A 15,757-nucleotide genomic window follows, 5' to 3' on the forward strand; every position below is an offset into this window, starting at 1 on the left:
TTTCATGTTCAATGCTCTACTGGTTTGATCAGTGTTAAGTTCATGAAGTACCAAATGGTGCTCTTTTCAAACCAAAGATTAAATCTGTTTTTTTAAAAATTAGCCTGAATTAATTAAAATCATAATTCTTGGAGATAATATTTCAATGCCCATATTTTCATATAATTAATGCATTAATGAAATGGGCACACTTCATTTTTCTAATGTAAGCATGCAGCTTATAGTTTATTTTATTTATTTATTTCGAGATACAGCACTGAAACAAGCCCTTTGGCCCACCGAGTCTGTGCTGACCAACAACCACCCATTTATACTAATCCTACATTAATCCCATATTCCCTGCACATCCACACCTTTCTCCTACCACCTACCTACACTAGGGGCAATTTGCAATGGCCAATTTACCTATCAAACTGCAAGTCTTTGGCTGTGGGAGGAAACCCACACGGTCACAGGGAGAACTTGCAAACTCTGCACAGGCAGTACCTAGAACTGACCCGGGTCACTGGAGCTGTGAGGCTGCGGTGCTAACCACTGCGCCACTGTGCCGCCCAAGATGCTCTTTCAGCATAGCTAATGCAAGATCTAACTCTGACCTTATACTGTTGTGCTATTGACTTTTTTCTTTGTTGCAGTTATCGCTGAAATGCAGAGCCCCAGAGGTATCCCAACATGTTTTCCAGGCATACGAAATAATTTTGAAGAATTGAGCAATTTGAGGACATAACTCTGGCAGAAGATCCCTGCAGTTGTGGTGTTTAATTTCCCTTTATTTCAGAAGCTTATAAACACTGATAATGGACAGAAATTATAAGTGTGACACCTTGGTGCCACTGAAGAAGTTGCATTTTTGTGAAGGGTATTTATTGTATACTCAAGATCTGAGTATATTGACCCATTAACACTAAAGTCTGTTGTATAATCCTAGTATATCTAAATCCATTCTGCTGATGATGCACTCTAAATGCAAGATTCAGATATTTACTATGTTGATTTGTCTCAAAACCTGGTCATATGAATGTAATGTAATATCATGACATGGTGAATTGCCTTGTGTTTGAAGAGGCTGTGCTCAATACACCACCATTCCAGATGTTGGGTAATTGTCCTTGTACGAATTTGTATCCTCTTCATAATGCGTGATGTGACTTTAGAATTTTGTGGTATGACTTTTATGTGTATTTGTACACTAGTAATATGGTTCATGCTGATAATATGCTCTTTGGGTTCCACCATTGCAGCTGATGTCAAGGTGTTGATCAGTAGTCATATCAGAAATAAACTGGAGTTGTGGGGAAAAGGTACCCAGGAGACTGATTTTGAATGTGTAACAAAATGCCATTTTTATCTCATTTATGTCATTTTCCTTGATGCATCGGATGGTGCACTCTCTTTGGGGGGGGATTTAGTGTTTCATCTGGTTCAATCTGTGACCATTTATGCTAGGTTTAATTCCCCTTTAAATTTTAAACTGATTTCTACAGCAATTCACATCCTAATTACAACATTGAGTAGATTTTCAGAATATAAAAAACAAGCTAAAACAAATAATTGCAGTGCCGTCAAGGGGGGACATGTATTGGGCTGCTACTACTACCTTGCCACATTACTTTCAGAGCCAGTTACCTGTTCTGCTCCACTTCCATTACTATATAAAACAGGGTTATGTCCATTGGGAAGGCCATTTCTGCTGTAGAGTCCATTTGAACATGTCAGCAGGTCACACTAATAGCACTTTAAGTATAGTGCAGGTCTTAGTAAGAAACGACGTTTTTACATCTCAAAGAAAATCACTTCAAATGCAGTTAAGCTGACATTAGGTGACTTCAAGTCATGCTGGGCCTAAATTTTTGGACATAAATCTATGCCATTGCTTTATTTTATTGAATAAATCCAGGAACTTTCTGCAAACTGGTCTTTTTATACAGAGCTATGTAAATGAGCAACAGAGGTTTTCAGGGGACATATCTCAAGGGGCAGAAATGATCACAATCAGTAAACTTGTGCATAGTGATGTTTTGACATAAAACCAGTGTCAATCAGTTATGCACAAATTTCCTTGGCTGGTGGAGAGAGGAAACAGTGCAACTCCACCCTTAAACGAATAGCTATGCTGGAAAATTGTTATACTCTTGCAGGATGGGGGCAATATTTGGGCTTTGCACTGTTGGGTACATTATTATTCACCAAAGGCTCTCCCACTTACCATGGGTCAGATCTTCCAGTTAAAGTCTGGAGAAGACGATAGAAAAAATGGGGGAGAATTACAAACTTAACCAGCTTCAAATTTTTCATTAGCACCCTAAGATGTTCACAATGTATAAATTACTTAAGAAATATTTGGATACAATGAGAGAGCAGCATTAGGATGGATGAATCAAATGGACCAAATAGCTTTCCTCATCTAAAATTATCTTGTGAACTTACCAGCTACGTAATTTGGAGTGCAAAGGTGGGGGAGACAATAAGGGCATGCAACTGCTGGGTGAAGTCGAAATGGGGCTAATATTTTCTTTGGGGAGGGGTTAGTGAGAAGAGATACTCAAGGTTCATATAGTTTATTCACTAAATCTTTCAATTTAATTTCAGGGGTTCCATTTACTTGATTTTTGTAACTGCTCTGTAGGTTTTCAAAACAAAATATTTAACCCTTGATGTTTTAAATAACATAAATTAGCTAAGAATGAGTGATTATAAACCTTTAAAATTAAAAACTTTTGTCAAGACTTGAAACAATGACCTATTCCTAATTCTATGTAACGTTTGTTGCATCAAAGAAATTTGACACTTGGAGAAAATACCTGGAAAGAAAATTAATTCATCTGTTTATGATGATGAAGGTGGGTTTGGTGTAGATTGTGTTTCTGTAGACATTTTGTTTCAATTAAATATGTTACTGAGGACCAATTATATATGGCCAGAAATAGGTTATGTGTTAGCTGGTTCTTTTCCCAGAAAATCATGGACCTGTGTAACAGGCTGCTGGCTCATGCAGTGAATGTTGATTTGAATTCCTTTAAATGAAAGCTGGACTTGTTCCTGGCTGGGGCACAGATCGCCTTGTACAAAAGGTAGGTACTTTATATCATTAATCAGGACCAGAATTTCAATCACTTAGGATGGTTGGAGAGGAATTTTGCCAATTTACTTTTCCCTAATTGACCTGGGTGTTGAAGGAGGTGGCTATAGAGATAATCGATGCATTGGTGGTTATCTTTCAAAATTCCATAGATTCTGGAAAGGTTCCTGCAGATTGAAAAGTGGCAAATGTAACCCCACTATTTAAGAAAGGAGGGACAGAGAAAATGGGGAACTACGAACGTGTTAGTTTGACATTCGTAATAGAGAAAATGTTAGAATCTATTATAAAGGATGTGATAACTGGACAGTTAGAAAATAATAAAAACAGAAATGCTGGAAATACTCAGCAGGTCAGGCAGCATCTGTGGAAAGGTCTGTGACCTTTCATCAGACCTGAAAGGTTAACTCTGTTTCTCCACAGATGCTGCCTGACCTGCTGAGTATTTCCAGCACTTTGTTTTTTTATTTCAGATTTCCAGCATTTGCAGTATTTTGCTTTTACTTAGAAAATATGATTTGTTAGAATCAACATGGATTTATGAAAGAGAAATCATGTTTGACAAACCTGTTGAATTTTTTTGAGGATATTACTTGTGCATAGATAAAGTAGAACCAGTGGATGTGGTGTATTTGGATTTTTAGAAGGCTGTTAGTGAACAAAATTAGAGCACATGGCATTGGGGGTAATATACTGGTATGAATTGAGAATTGGTTAACAGACAGAAAACAAAGAGTAGGAATATGCGGGTCATTCTCAGGATGGCAGGCTGTTACGATTGGGGTACCGCAAGGGTCGGTGATGGGGCCACAGCTGTTTGCAATCTGTATAAATGGTTTGGATGTTGGGACCAAATGTAATATTTACAAATTTGCTGATACAAAACTAGGTGGGAATGTAAGTTGTGAGGAGGATGCAAGGAGGCTTCAAGGGGACTTGGACAGGCTTAGTGAGCAAGCAAGAACATGGCAGGTGGAATATAATGTGAATAAGTGTGAAGTTATCTACTTTGGTAGAGAACCAAAGACAGAGTGTTTCTTAAATGGTGTTGATGTCCAAAGGGACCTGGGTGTCCTTGTTCACGAGTCACTAAAAGCGAGCATGCAGGTGCAGCAAGCAATTAGGAAGGCAAATGGTATGTTGGCCTTCATCACAAAGGGATTTGAGTACAGGAGTAAAAATGTCTTGCTGTAATTGTATAGAGCCTTGGTGAGACTGCACCTGGAATATTGTGTACAATTTTGGTCTCCTCTAAGGAAGGATATACTTCCCATGGAGGGAGTGCAACATATATTCACCAAACTAATCCCTGGGATGGCAGGATTGTCTTCTGAGGAGAGATTGAGGAAACTGGGCATACATTCTATACCGAGTTTCGAAGAATGAGAGGTGATCTCATTGAAACTTACAAAATTCTTACAGGGCGTAATAGGGTGGATGGTAGATAGGATGTTTCCTCTGGCTGGTGAGTCTAGAACCAGGGGACATAGTCTCAGAATAAGAGATAGTCTTAAATGGCCTGAGATGAGGAGGAATTTCTTCACTGAGGGTGTTGAATCTTTGGAATTCTATACTCTGGAGGGATGTGGAAGCTCATCATTGATCATGTTCAAGACAGAAATCGTTAGATAACTGGATACTAATGACATCAAGGGTTATGGGATAGCATGGGAAAGTAGTGTTGAGGTAGCTGATCAGCAATTATCTAATTGAATGGTGGAGCAGGCTCAAGGGGCTGAATGGCCTACTCCTGCTCCTATGTTCCTGTATAGCCTCATGCATTGTCCAACTTAATGGGGCTGTCCTTGCTTCATTCCACTCTTCCCATGCAATTATCACCAGAGCATTTCTACAATGTCTTCTCTTCCAGCCCTAACAGTTACCTCCAGAGTTCCCCAAGTATCTCTTCCTCTTCTGCATGCTGCTCCTTGGTGGCAGCAACTGAAGTCACAGGGCCATTTTCCACATATAGGCCGATGACTCCCAGTCCAACCTCTTTTCAACACCTCCACTGCCTCTTGGGCTGGCAGACTTTCTCTGACAGCCAGTCTTGGATGAGACATCAGTTGCTCTAGCTAAACATTGGGAAGGTCAAAGCCATCGTCTTTGTTCCTTGTCACTGGCTCCACACAACACTTCCATTTCACCCCCAGCAATTATTCTCAGGCTGAACCAGATTGTTTGCAACCTCGGCATCCTATTTGACCCCAAACTGAGTTTCCAACCCCATTACCTCTCCATCACAAAAGCTGCTTGTGTCCAATTGCATGTCCAATTTTTACTCAGTCTGTCGGCCACTGAAATGCTCATCAGTGCTTTTGTCACTTCCGGGTGCAACTATTCAATCCAGAAGGCATTAGAACTTCCATCCTCCACTTTAGCTCATTCAAAATTCTGCTAGTATCCTACCCCACAGCAACTCCCACGCACCATTAACCTCTGTCATTGCTAACCAAATTAGCTTCTGGTTCCCCAATGACTCATTTAAAATTCTCATCCTTATGCTTATATACTATCATGGTATTTCCACTCCCTGCAACTTCCTACGGTCACATACCCCTCATTCCTCTGATGCAAGCTTCTTGTACATCCACCCCTCCCTTTGCCCCATTATTTGCTGCCATGCCTTCAGTCATATAGACCCCTGTTTTGTAATTCCCTCCCTAAATCTCTTGTGTCTCCCCATCCTCTCCTGCTTTAAGATTCTCCTTAATACCCACCTCTTTGACGAGGCATCCTATTGCCTCTTTTAGTTTGGTGTCTGTTTGTGAAGGACCTTGGGACATTTTTCTACATTAAATGCACTATTACTGTTTAATCCTAGTTTTTCAATGGCAAATGAATTCTCAGGTTTAGACCTTTGTTCTGTGATTTTTAAAATCAATACTTCACAGCACGTTGCAGGAATGCAATGTAAAATGTGATTGAAAAGTAACATACCTCACATCCTTTCAATTCTGTTACACTTTTGAGGATTGTGACCTTGCCATTAAAATTGAAAATTAATAGATCCCCATTTTCTCCTATGTAATGAAGCAGGCCACAAGTCATTAGATCTCTTTTGAGAGTATGGCTAATGATTTTGATTAGTTTGAACAAGGTCGCAATAGGAATGTAAATGTATCTATTATCTGACCATGTAATTGGGTGGTCAATCAGAAGGTGAATAATAACTGCAACTTGAGAAGGAATATCTATCTACTTCCTCCCTTCTGCTGTTCAAATGTTTTGTCTCTTAAAATAAGTGGGAGGAAAGGAGCATAAATGTGAACCCAGGATGGAATTCCAATCAAGTTTTAATCTCTGATGCTGCGCATTAATGCATTGAATCACCTGGGACCCAAACAAAATTACATTACACTGCAACAATTTTGAAAATGAAAAAGTTATATCATTTAAGTTGCTTGAATTGTTTAACAGTCTGAATTATGAAGGTAGCTTGATTGTATTTTACATTTTAAGGTTATAGATTTTAAACCTTGTAATAAGTAACAAATCTAATTTCTATTAAAACCATTGATGAATAATGTCCTTGGACCATCTTTTACAAAGTATCAGCTAAACTTAGTGCTCTTGGCTCTGACCAGACGATCCTGGGTTCAAGCCCTATTGCAGGTACCTGAGCAGAAATTTAGCCTTACTTGGACTGCTGGTTCACTTCTATTTTAGTGCCCTTCCACTAGCAATATTTTTACTTTGCTAGCTTTGATCTGTTCCCATCCTGCTCTGGATTCTGCTTCTTGCTACTGAATGTTATTTGCTGCTTTTCACATGATTCCCCAGCTGCTGATTCACATCCTTCAAAACTCTTCCATCAAAACTTTCTGGACTGTGTTGAATCCACTCCTCAGTTCCTACTGCTGTTCCATTCTTATGGGCTTCTCTCCTCTGCCTGGCTCTCTGCACTTCACTGTTTTAGGTCCTTGGATTTCACACTCCGTGCTAGTTCTTCTGTTACATGAGAGCTGCTGGTGTATACTGTTCACATCTGAGGCTACTCTGCACCTCCACTGGATGAACTTCTGCTAGCTTGTGGTCAACATTCCACTCCTTGGCCCTCTATTTTCACAGTGCAAACCTGTCTGCATCTATCTACTTCCACCTCTGTAATATCACTTGTCTCTACCCATGCCCCAGTCCATTTGCAGCAGAAACACTCGTCCTTTGTTACTTCCAAACCCAACTAATCATGTTCTCCTGGCAAGCCTCACATTTTCCACATTCTGTAAATCTGAACTCATCCAAGTCTCTGCTCCCCATATTCTATTCCACATCAGGTCCTGCTTGCCCATCACTTCTGCCCTTGCTGACTTACTTTGGCCCCCAGTTCCCCATGCCTCAAAATTAAAGTTTTCGTTCTCATGTTTAAATTCTTTAATGGGTTTGTTCTCTCTACCCGCCCTCCCCGCCCCCGCCCCCAAATTTCTGTAACCTCCTAAGTCTTGCAACTCCCCCCAACCCTGAATTCTACATTCCTCGACTCTAGCCACTTGTACATCTGTTTCACCCAAGGTGGCTGTCTGCAGCTGACTCAGCCCAAAGCTCTGGAATTCCCTCGCTCAACCCTTGCACCTCCCTCTTGTCTCTTAAGATGGTCCTTAATAAAACACCACTTTGACAAAGCTCTAGGTTGCTTTTCTGCTATCTCCTTCTTTGGGTTTTTGTCTGATTATGCCTGTAGCACCTTAAGCTGCCTTTCTATGCCATAGGTTCTATGCAAATGCAAGTTGTTGTCATTCCAGTGCAATGCTGAGGGTCAGTGGTGCCGTCGTTCAGATGAGACATAAAACCAAGTTTAGGCGGATAGAAAAGATTCCTTGAAGAGCAGTGAAGTCCTGGTATGCAACGGTATCAACAATAGATTAACTGGCCATTTATCTTAGTTTGTGGAATCTTGCTGTGCACAGATTGACTGATGTATTTGATTACATCTCAGTGGCTGCAAAGCAGTTGGGACCTCCTGAGGGCGAGAAAGGTGCTATTTAGATAGAAGTTCATTTATTCATTCTTTCCGTCAAAGGTCCACTGATTTTTCTGGACACCATGTTTGCTACCCTGCAATAAACAAACAGGAGGCACACTGATTATAAGATTGGACTGCATTCATCTTTCATCCTGTGTTTTTCTATTTCCTGGGTCAAGGAGGATTTTGTTCAATTTCTAAAGTCTGCCATCCTGTGGGCTTACTTTTTGAGGCCCATCAAGCCTTGAGTCAGACTGAGCAGATTTCAGCTAAGCCCAGTAGAAGCTACATTTGTATACAGCAGAAAGATTTTGAATTATGTTTGAAAGGTCCAATTGAGTTCATAAGGACAACCCCTTTTCGTAAACTTTGAACTCGCTCAATATAGTTGATTTCATCCGGTTGCTTCCTCCCATTCGTCTCTTTGAATATACCATACTATACCATAGAATCATCAAATTTATGACAACCAGAGGTATCTCCTCACATTTCCTTGCCTTTTCTCTCCATTCTTTTCTATTCTTCCTTTTCAGCTACTTAATTCAATTTACTTTTCAACAGTCTCTACAACAATAAATGTTTGTAGTGAAGCATTTCCACTGTTTTTCTGTCATCTTGACATAGGGAATAAGCCACTGGAATATCTATTATCGGAACTCATGGACAATTTTGTGTATTATCACAACTATATTTTTCATCTACACCAACACCAAAATCTCTTGTAATGGTTATTCCTGTGTTTTAATATTTGACTTGAAGTATTATTTGCCATGCTATTTTTGTTTATTGGAAGAAAACAGGCAAGTACTCTGTAGTTGACTTTAAAAAGAGTCATTTGAAACTCCTTTTATCATAACATTGAGTTGGAATTCCTAGGTAATTCTAGTCCAACTACTTGTGAGACTTACAAATGTATTCTTCTCAATTCGGGCTATTTGTTTGAATCATGAATTTGAATTGAAAAATAAATCTTTACAGCTTTTATTTTTATACCATTAAAAGTGCTGTTGTACTGACAGCTTGCAGAGCAGTAATAGGATTTTACAGTGAGGGAACCAGTGTACAGTTATTGGATTATACAGTTATTGGTACTATTGAATGCTTGAAAGATCAGATCAAAACAAACATCAGTATACTGTTGATTTAATGCATCTTAAAAAAATTTAAGGGTCGTCCAAATGTTACATTACCAAGTATGGCTCAAAACATTGGTGCTTCTCATGAGCTGCTGAAATGCAGTTTACTATGGTTTTGTGCCCATGATTATCCATGTACCATTGATTATTTTTCTTGTTAGAGAGCAAGAGAAAAATGAATTAATCACTGCTCTTAAGCACTGTAAAGCAGTTATTAGTGCTGTGAAAGGTCTGAAAATGATGCATGCCAAAAAGTGGATTGAGTGGTACAGCAGATTAAGGACCTAGTTAAAATCTAGCTGAGACAACTGCTATTAAAATACAGTGCTATTATTTTTTATATCATACCCTTAATTTAGCAAAATTTCCTATGGCATTTCACAGTTCGGGCATTAGACCAGAGTAGGAAAGAAAATTAAGGATGGTAGCTAAAATGGTTTTAGGTTTTTGAAAGTATGTGTCAGCCTTGGCATAATTGTAGTACTGTTGCCTCTGGATCACTAGGTTGTGGGCTCAAATTCCACTGCAGAGAATTGAGAATATAATTTAGACCGGCATATTACAACAGTAATATATTTAAGTCTGATTCTTTTTTCCAGTGTGTTCTCACCTCTGAACATGGCAACTCAAGCTAGTGTGTGTAGCTAGGGTGCTGGGAATTCAGCCAAGTGGCCATGCTTTGTGAACCTAGATGGTTCTTCAAGAGAAAAGAGAAGGCATCACAGCAAAATCCAAACCTGTCTCTGCTTGATGTCTACACACACCCAGGAATGGTCCTAAGGGGATCATCCTCCCAGCCCAAAGCTGCTGAGGCCTATTGTAATACAATTATAGCATCTCTATTGCTGCCTTGGCTAAGATCTGACAATTCACCACAAACCTGGAACCTTGATGATCTGTATGGCCCAATTTCATACTAGGGTAAGCTTTTGTCAACTGAGCCATTTGGAAAAAAGAAATTGTGTAATAGTATTAATTACCACTTCAAAAACAATTGCATGCATTTTAGGGAACATTTGTGACTTATTAAAAAAAAACTTAAAGATTAGAAATTTGTGATCAACGATAATAGGTTAGCAAGCTTTTGTAATTGAAGTATCAAAAGGTTAATTAATTTGATAAATAAATGATCAAACCTTGCAAAGTTCCTAATAGTACCCAACTGAGCTTCCTCTTGTCAGCTTCCCCTTGCAATTGTATGATGGATATTGTAAATGCTTGATCAGCGTTTGTGCTGTAAATAATATCTAAAATGTTAAACCATTAGTATTCAAATATATTCACAATATTTAGCATGTTTCTATATTGACCTTTTACTGCTGAATTAGAAAACTTTATATTTTGTTCATGTGTTCAACTTGAAGTAATTAAAATATATATTTAACCAACTGGCATGTATCAATTGCATTAATGGCAAATACTCCTATAATTGAAGATTATCTTTGTTATTTAATGTTTTTATGGAAGCTATAGTGAAAAGCATTGAACACATATGCATGCAACTATCACATGTTACCATAATGGCCCATAATTTGCAATTCTAACCTGCAGAGTGGCTAAAACCATTATAAGAACACAAGAAATAGGAACAGGAGTAGACCATATGGCCATCAAGCCTGCTCCGCCATTCAATACATGGCTGATCTTAGGCTTCAATTCCACTTTTCCACCCACTCACCATATCCCTTGATTTCCCTTTGCTAATTATATTAATACCAACCCAACACTGATGCATCCATTGCATGTAAGTAAAATGGATTTTTATGTAAAGATGATTGACTAAATGTACGTGCATAGTTACATTTATTGTATGGGAAAAAAGCTTCTTATGATTAAGCTTCTAAGCTTTTCCCCTTACAAAAATTGCACATTAGTCATTAGCTTAAAATAACTGAAGAAAAACAAACTACTGGATTATATCATATGAAATCATGCAACTGGGTATCTTTGAGTTGTCTATCAGATTTAAGAATGTTTACTTCTAATGTGAGGTAATCAAGTTTTCTGACCTGTGTAACCCCTTAATTATTTTATACGATCCATTAAACTGTAGTATAACAGTAACTGGACACGAATATAATGGCTTCAGCAATTTAATTGAGTTACTTTGTGGAACTATTCTTGTGCAAATGTAGACAGTATGTAGCTGGCCAGTATAATAGATGAAATACGCTCTTCCGCTTAGACTGATAAATCTTTGTACTGAACTACATATGATTGACTTGAAGTCAGAACAAGGTTATTTTTCATAAAAGAAAGTGTTGTGTGGAGCTGGTAAGGTAATATTTCTATTGGAGTATGATGGTGACTTATTTTCCTGCTCTCCAGCCCTTTGCTTTGTGAAAGGTTGAAGATATATCTATGTGGTAGCTAATTGGATCCCAACTCCTTAAAGTGATAAGATAAACAATCATATGTTAAAAGCCAGTTGTAAAATATAATGACTTGATGCTTTGTAACAGTCATGTATGGTATTTCAATGAAAGCTAAAAATACATTTTATAAGTTGCCTAATCTGAATTTATAAATCAGACTAAATTAACATAATACTACTAATTTTTTTTTATTCGTCATGGGATGTGGGCGTCACTGACTCAGACAGTATTTACTGCCCGTCCCTAATTGCCCTTGAGAAGGTGGTGATGAACCACCTTCTTGAACTGCTGCAGTCCATGTGGGGTAGGTATACCCACAGTGCTGTTAGGGGATTCCAGGATTTTGACCCAGCGACAGTGAAGGAACAACAATCTAGTTCCAAGTCAGGATGGTGTGTGGCTTGGAGGGAAACTTGCAGGTGGTGGTGTTCCCATGCATCTGCTGCCGTTGTCCTTCTCGGTGGTAGAGGTTGCGGTTTAGAAGGTGCTGTCTAAAGAGCCTTGGTGTGTTGCTGCAGTGCATCTTGTGGATGGTACAAACTGCTGCCACTGTGCATCAGTGGTGGAGGGAGTGAATGTTTGTGGATGGGGTGCCAATCAAGCGAGCTGCTTTGTCCTGAATAGTGTTGAGCTTCTTGTGTTGTTGGAGTTGCACCCATCCAGGCAACTGTATTACTTCACACTATTGACTATGCCTTGTAGATGGTGGACAGGCTTTGTAGGGTTGGGAGGTGAGTTACTCGCCACAGGATTCCTAGCCTCTGACCTGCTCTTGTAGCCCTGATATTTATATAGCTATTCCAGTTCAGTTGCTGGTCAATGGTAACCCCCAGGATGTTGATAGTGGGGACTATGATTCAGCTATCATAATGCTGTTGAATGTCAAGGGGAGATGGTTCAATTCTTTCTTGTTGGAGATAGTCATTGCCTGGCACTTGTGTGACGTGAATGTTACTTGCCACTTATCAGCCCAAGCCTGGATATGGTCCAGGTCTTGCTTCATTTCCACACAGACTGCTTCAGTATCTGAGGAGTCACGAATGGTACTGAACATTACGCAATCATCAGCGAATATACCCACTTCTGACGTTATGATTCAACGAAGGTCATTGATGAAGCAGCTAAAGATGTTTGGGCATAGGACACTACCCTGAGGAACTCCTGCAATGTTGTCCTGGAGCTGGGATGATTGACTTCCAACAACTAGAACCATCTTCCTTTGCGCTAGGTATGACTCCAACTGGCAGAGAGTTTTCCCCCTGATTCCCATTGACTCCAGTTTTGCTAGGGCTCCTTGATGCCATACTCTCAAATGCTGCCTTGATGTCAAGGGCAGTCACTCACCTCACTTCCTAATGAACCTAATAATTGTACCTTCTTGTCTTTGAAATATTTTTGAATAACAAGGAAAGGCTATTTCAAATTAATACATATGCATTATCATTTCATTTTGGTTTAACAAATCTGGTCTCCGTATTTAATAAAATGCATCTTGATGTTTTAAATTATTGAAAATGTTAACTCTAACTCCTTGCTTTGCAATGTTACGGGGGTATAGTTGAAGCACATTGGGAAGGGGTGAATTTTATGATTAGGATGAGTGATATCAGTAATGAGAAATGGGTCATATTTCCACTTTTGTGCTTAATTAGTGTTACCGTAACACTAAAGGTCCTGAGTGAGATTGCTAATGTAATGTCAATTAAAGGTTGAACTATGAGTAGCTTTGTGCTGTTTAAAGGTACTTACAATGGATGGAGGCAGCAGGAACTAATTTCAACCATTCTTTGTATTTAATGTTATATATGACAGCAACAGGTTATTCAGGACAAACAGTACTCTCTCATTGTACGACTAAACATTTGGTGAAATACTGATTGCAGTATTGCAATACAGATCGGACAGAGGAAAAAAGTCAAAATTGTACATGTGCTACTGTTTTAAGGACTGAGCACGTCTAATCCAAGCTTTCTTGAGGTTCCCCGCTTCTGTGATTCATTCTTAGCCATTTTAACCAATCACCTGCCCTAGCCTAGATTGTTTGAGATTATCAATTTGAGGACGCTGAGTGTGTGTAACAGAGATCTTGTTACTCGTGTACACGGAGATGTGGGGACAGTATTTTACTTCATCTTCGCCAGCCAGAGGAGGTGGTTTTATCCTCATCAGCCTAAAATAAATTCAAAAGCAAAATACTATGGCTGCTGAAAATATCTAATCTGACAGAAAAACAGAAAAAACTGGGTCTCACCAGGGCTGGCAGATTCGATGGAGAAAGAAACCGAGTTAACGTTTACAGGTCAATGACCTTTTCATTGGATTAATTCAACCCCAGCTCCTCCAAAGTGGAAAATCCGTGCAATAGCACATTACTCTGTCCTTTAAAATAACCACAAAGATCTATATTTTGACTAAGCTATCAAAATCTTATTAGCTTAGCTTTAGTAGGGTTTTGCTTCAACATTTTTATTCGAATAAAACCACAGTTCCTTATATAAGGTAACTGCAATAAAAAGGAGGGGGAAAAAAGGATAAAGGATGCATGTGTTAAGGAGTGAGCATGTCCGATCAGTAGTGGTTTACAATGATTTATGGGTATACCGGTGCTAGCACTTTTTTTAAACTCTGACTAAACAGAATGGTATGGGATTATGAAAAAGAAACAATTTGTGAATTGTATTCTAATTCACTAAGTAATTGCTCACAATTTATTCATGCATCCTGCTGCTAATCATGCACAAGAAAGAAATTCAAAAATCTAGGCCAATCTTAACGGCAAAATGAAGCAGCACTTGCGTAGCTGGAAAAAGGCTTGTAATGCTGAAGTGCTCGTCGCGGATTAGTTGAGGCCAAGAACCGCAACTGACTAGTACAGTTTCTCCTTTGTCAAATGCAGTTTTGTTAAACCCACCCTCAGCATAATGGTATGAACATGAGCATTAGTTTCGTTAAACGTTCTTTATAAGTATAAAGTACATTTAAGTTAAATAGAAAATATCTTGGAACAGGATAAAGATTGTAAATATATATTTGTATTTCTGTGTAAATCTTAGCACCCATCAAACAAAAGGATACCAATGCTAGGAGTGGGATTGCACTCGAGTCAATACAGAAAAGACCAAGTGCAGAATCACGTACTCTACACTAGGATCCAAAATGTGCCTTGGCTTCCAACCTCAAGAGCATTTCATATTATACCTAGGTACTATTATTTTGTGCAACAACTGTTCGGGATTCTTTAAGGAGATGACACTGGGGAACACTGGAGACACGGGGTGGAGAGAGGGTGGGGAAGGAGAGAGAGTCAGTTATTTACTTACGGGACTGAAAGAGGCCATTCTGTCTATCGAGCTATGCACAGTTCCACTCCCTGTCTCAATCCCGTTGCCCTGCAAATCTATTTCTCTCAGGTGGCCATTCAACTTCTTTTTGAAGTCATTGATCGTCTCCACTTCCACCACCCTTGTGGGCAGCGAGTTCCAGGTCGTTACCACCCACTGCCTAAAAAAAGTGTTTCCTCAAATTTCCCCCTGCATCTTTTGCATAAAACTTTCAATCTGTGTCCCCTAGTCCTAGAGGGGAGGAAAGAGATAATGAGACACGCTCATAACCGAGCATGGGGAGAGGGGGAAGAGAGATTAAGGTCTCTCCTGAAATGTCAGCATCTATCCAGTTCCTGGCCCATGGGCCGTATTTTGAACAACCCTGGTTTAAAGCTTCATTGCCGGTTTATGGAGACACAAAGATGACATTGAAACATTGGAGGCAGTGCAAAGAAGAGCCACAAGTGTCAACCTTGCTTCAATGGTAACATCTGTGTCTCTGACTCAAAGTTATGTGTTCCCAACCCACTCCAAAGCGTCAGTACATATTACGTAGAATTTGCAACACAGGAGTAAGCTATTCTGTCCAACTGGTTTGTTTTATAAGTGCACACGCATGCAATTCCAATAAAGAAGTCTGGAGAAATGGCATTACCCAAATGTCCTTACCCTTTCCTTCACTGTCCATGGGTCAAAATCTTGGAATTCCTTTCCTAACGGCACTGTGGATGTACCTACACCACATGGACTACAGCAGTTCAAGAAGGCAGCTCACCACCACCTTCTCGAGGGCAATTAGGGATGGGCAATAAATGTTGGCCTAGCCAGCGATGCCCACAACCCATAAATGAATATAAAAATGCAGAACTAGCTACCACATG

General features: G+C 39.4%; 1 protein-coding gene across 1 annotated transcript in view; it reads left to right on the forward strand.

The window, feature by feature from the left end:
- The window catches only part of ap1b1 (adaptor related protein complex 1 subunit beta 1), a 122,673-nt gene extending 112,107 nt beyond the window's left edge, over positions 1-10,566 (forward strand). The window contains exon 18 of the mRNA XM_068055491.1: positions 636-10,566. Within this exon, the coding sequence (XP_067911592.1) occupies positions 636-710 (75 nt within the window). The 3' untranslated portion in view covers positions 711-10,566. The remainder of the gene's footprint in view (positions 1-635) is intronic.
- Positions 10,567-15,757: the final 5,191 nt, after the last annotated feature.

Source organism: Heterodontus francisci, chromosome 23 (assembly GCF_036365525.1).
Source record: "Heterodontus francisci isolate sHetFra1 chromosome 23, sHetFra1.hap1, whole genome shotgun sequence".
Lineage (NCBI taxonomy): Eukaryota > Metazoa > Chordata > Chondrichthyes > Heterodontiformes > Heterodontidae > Heterodontus > Heterodontus francisci.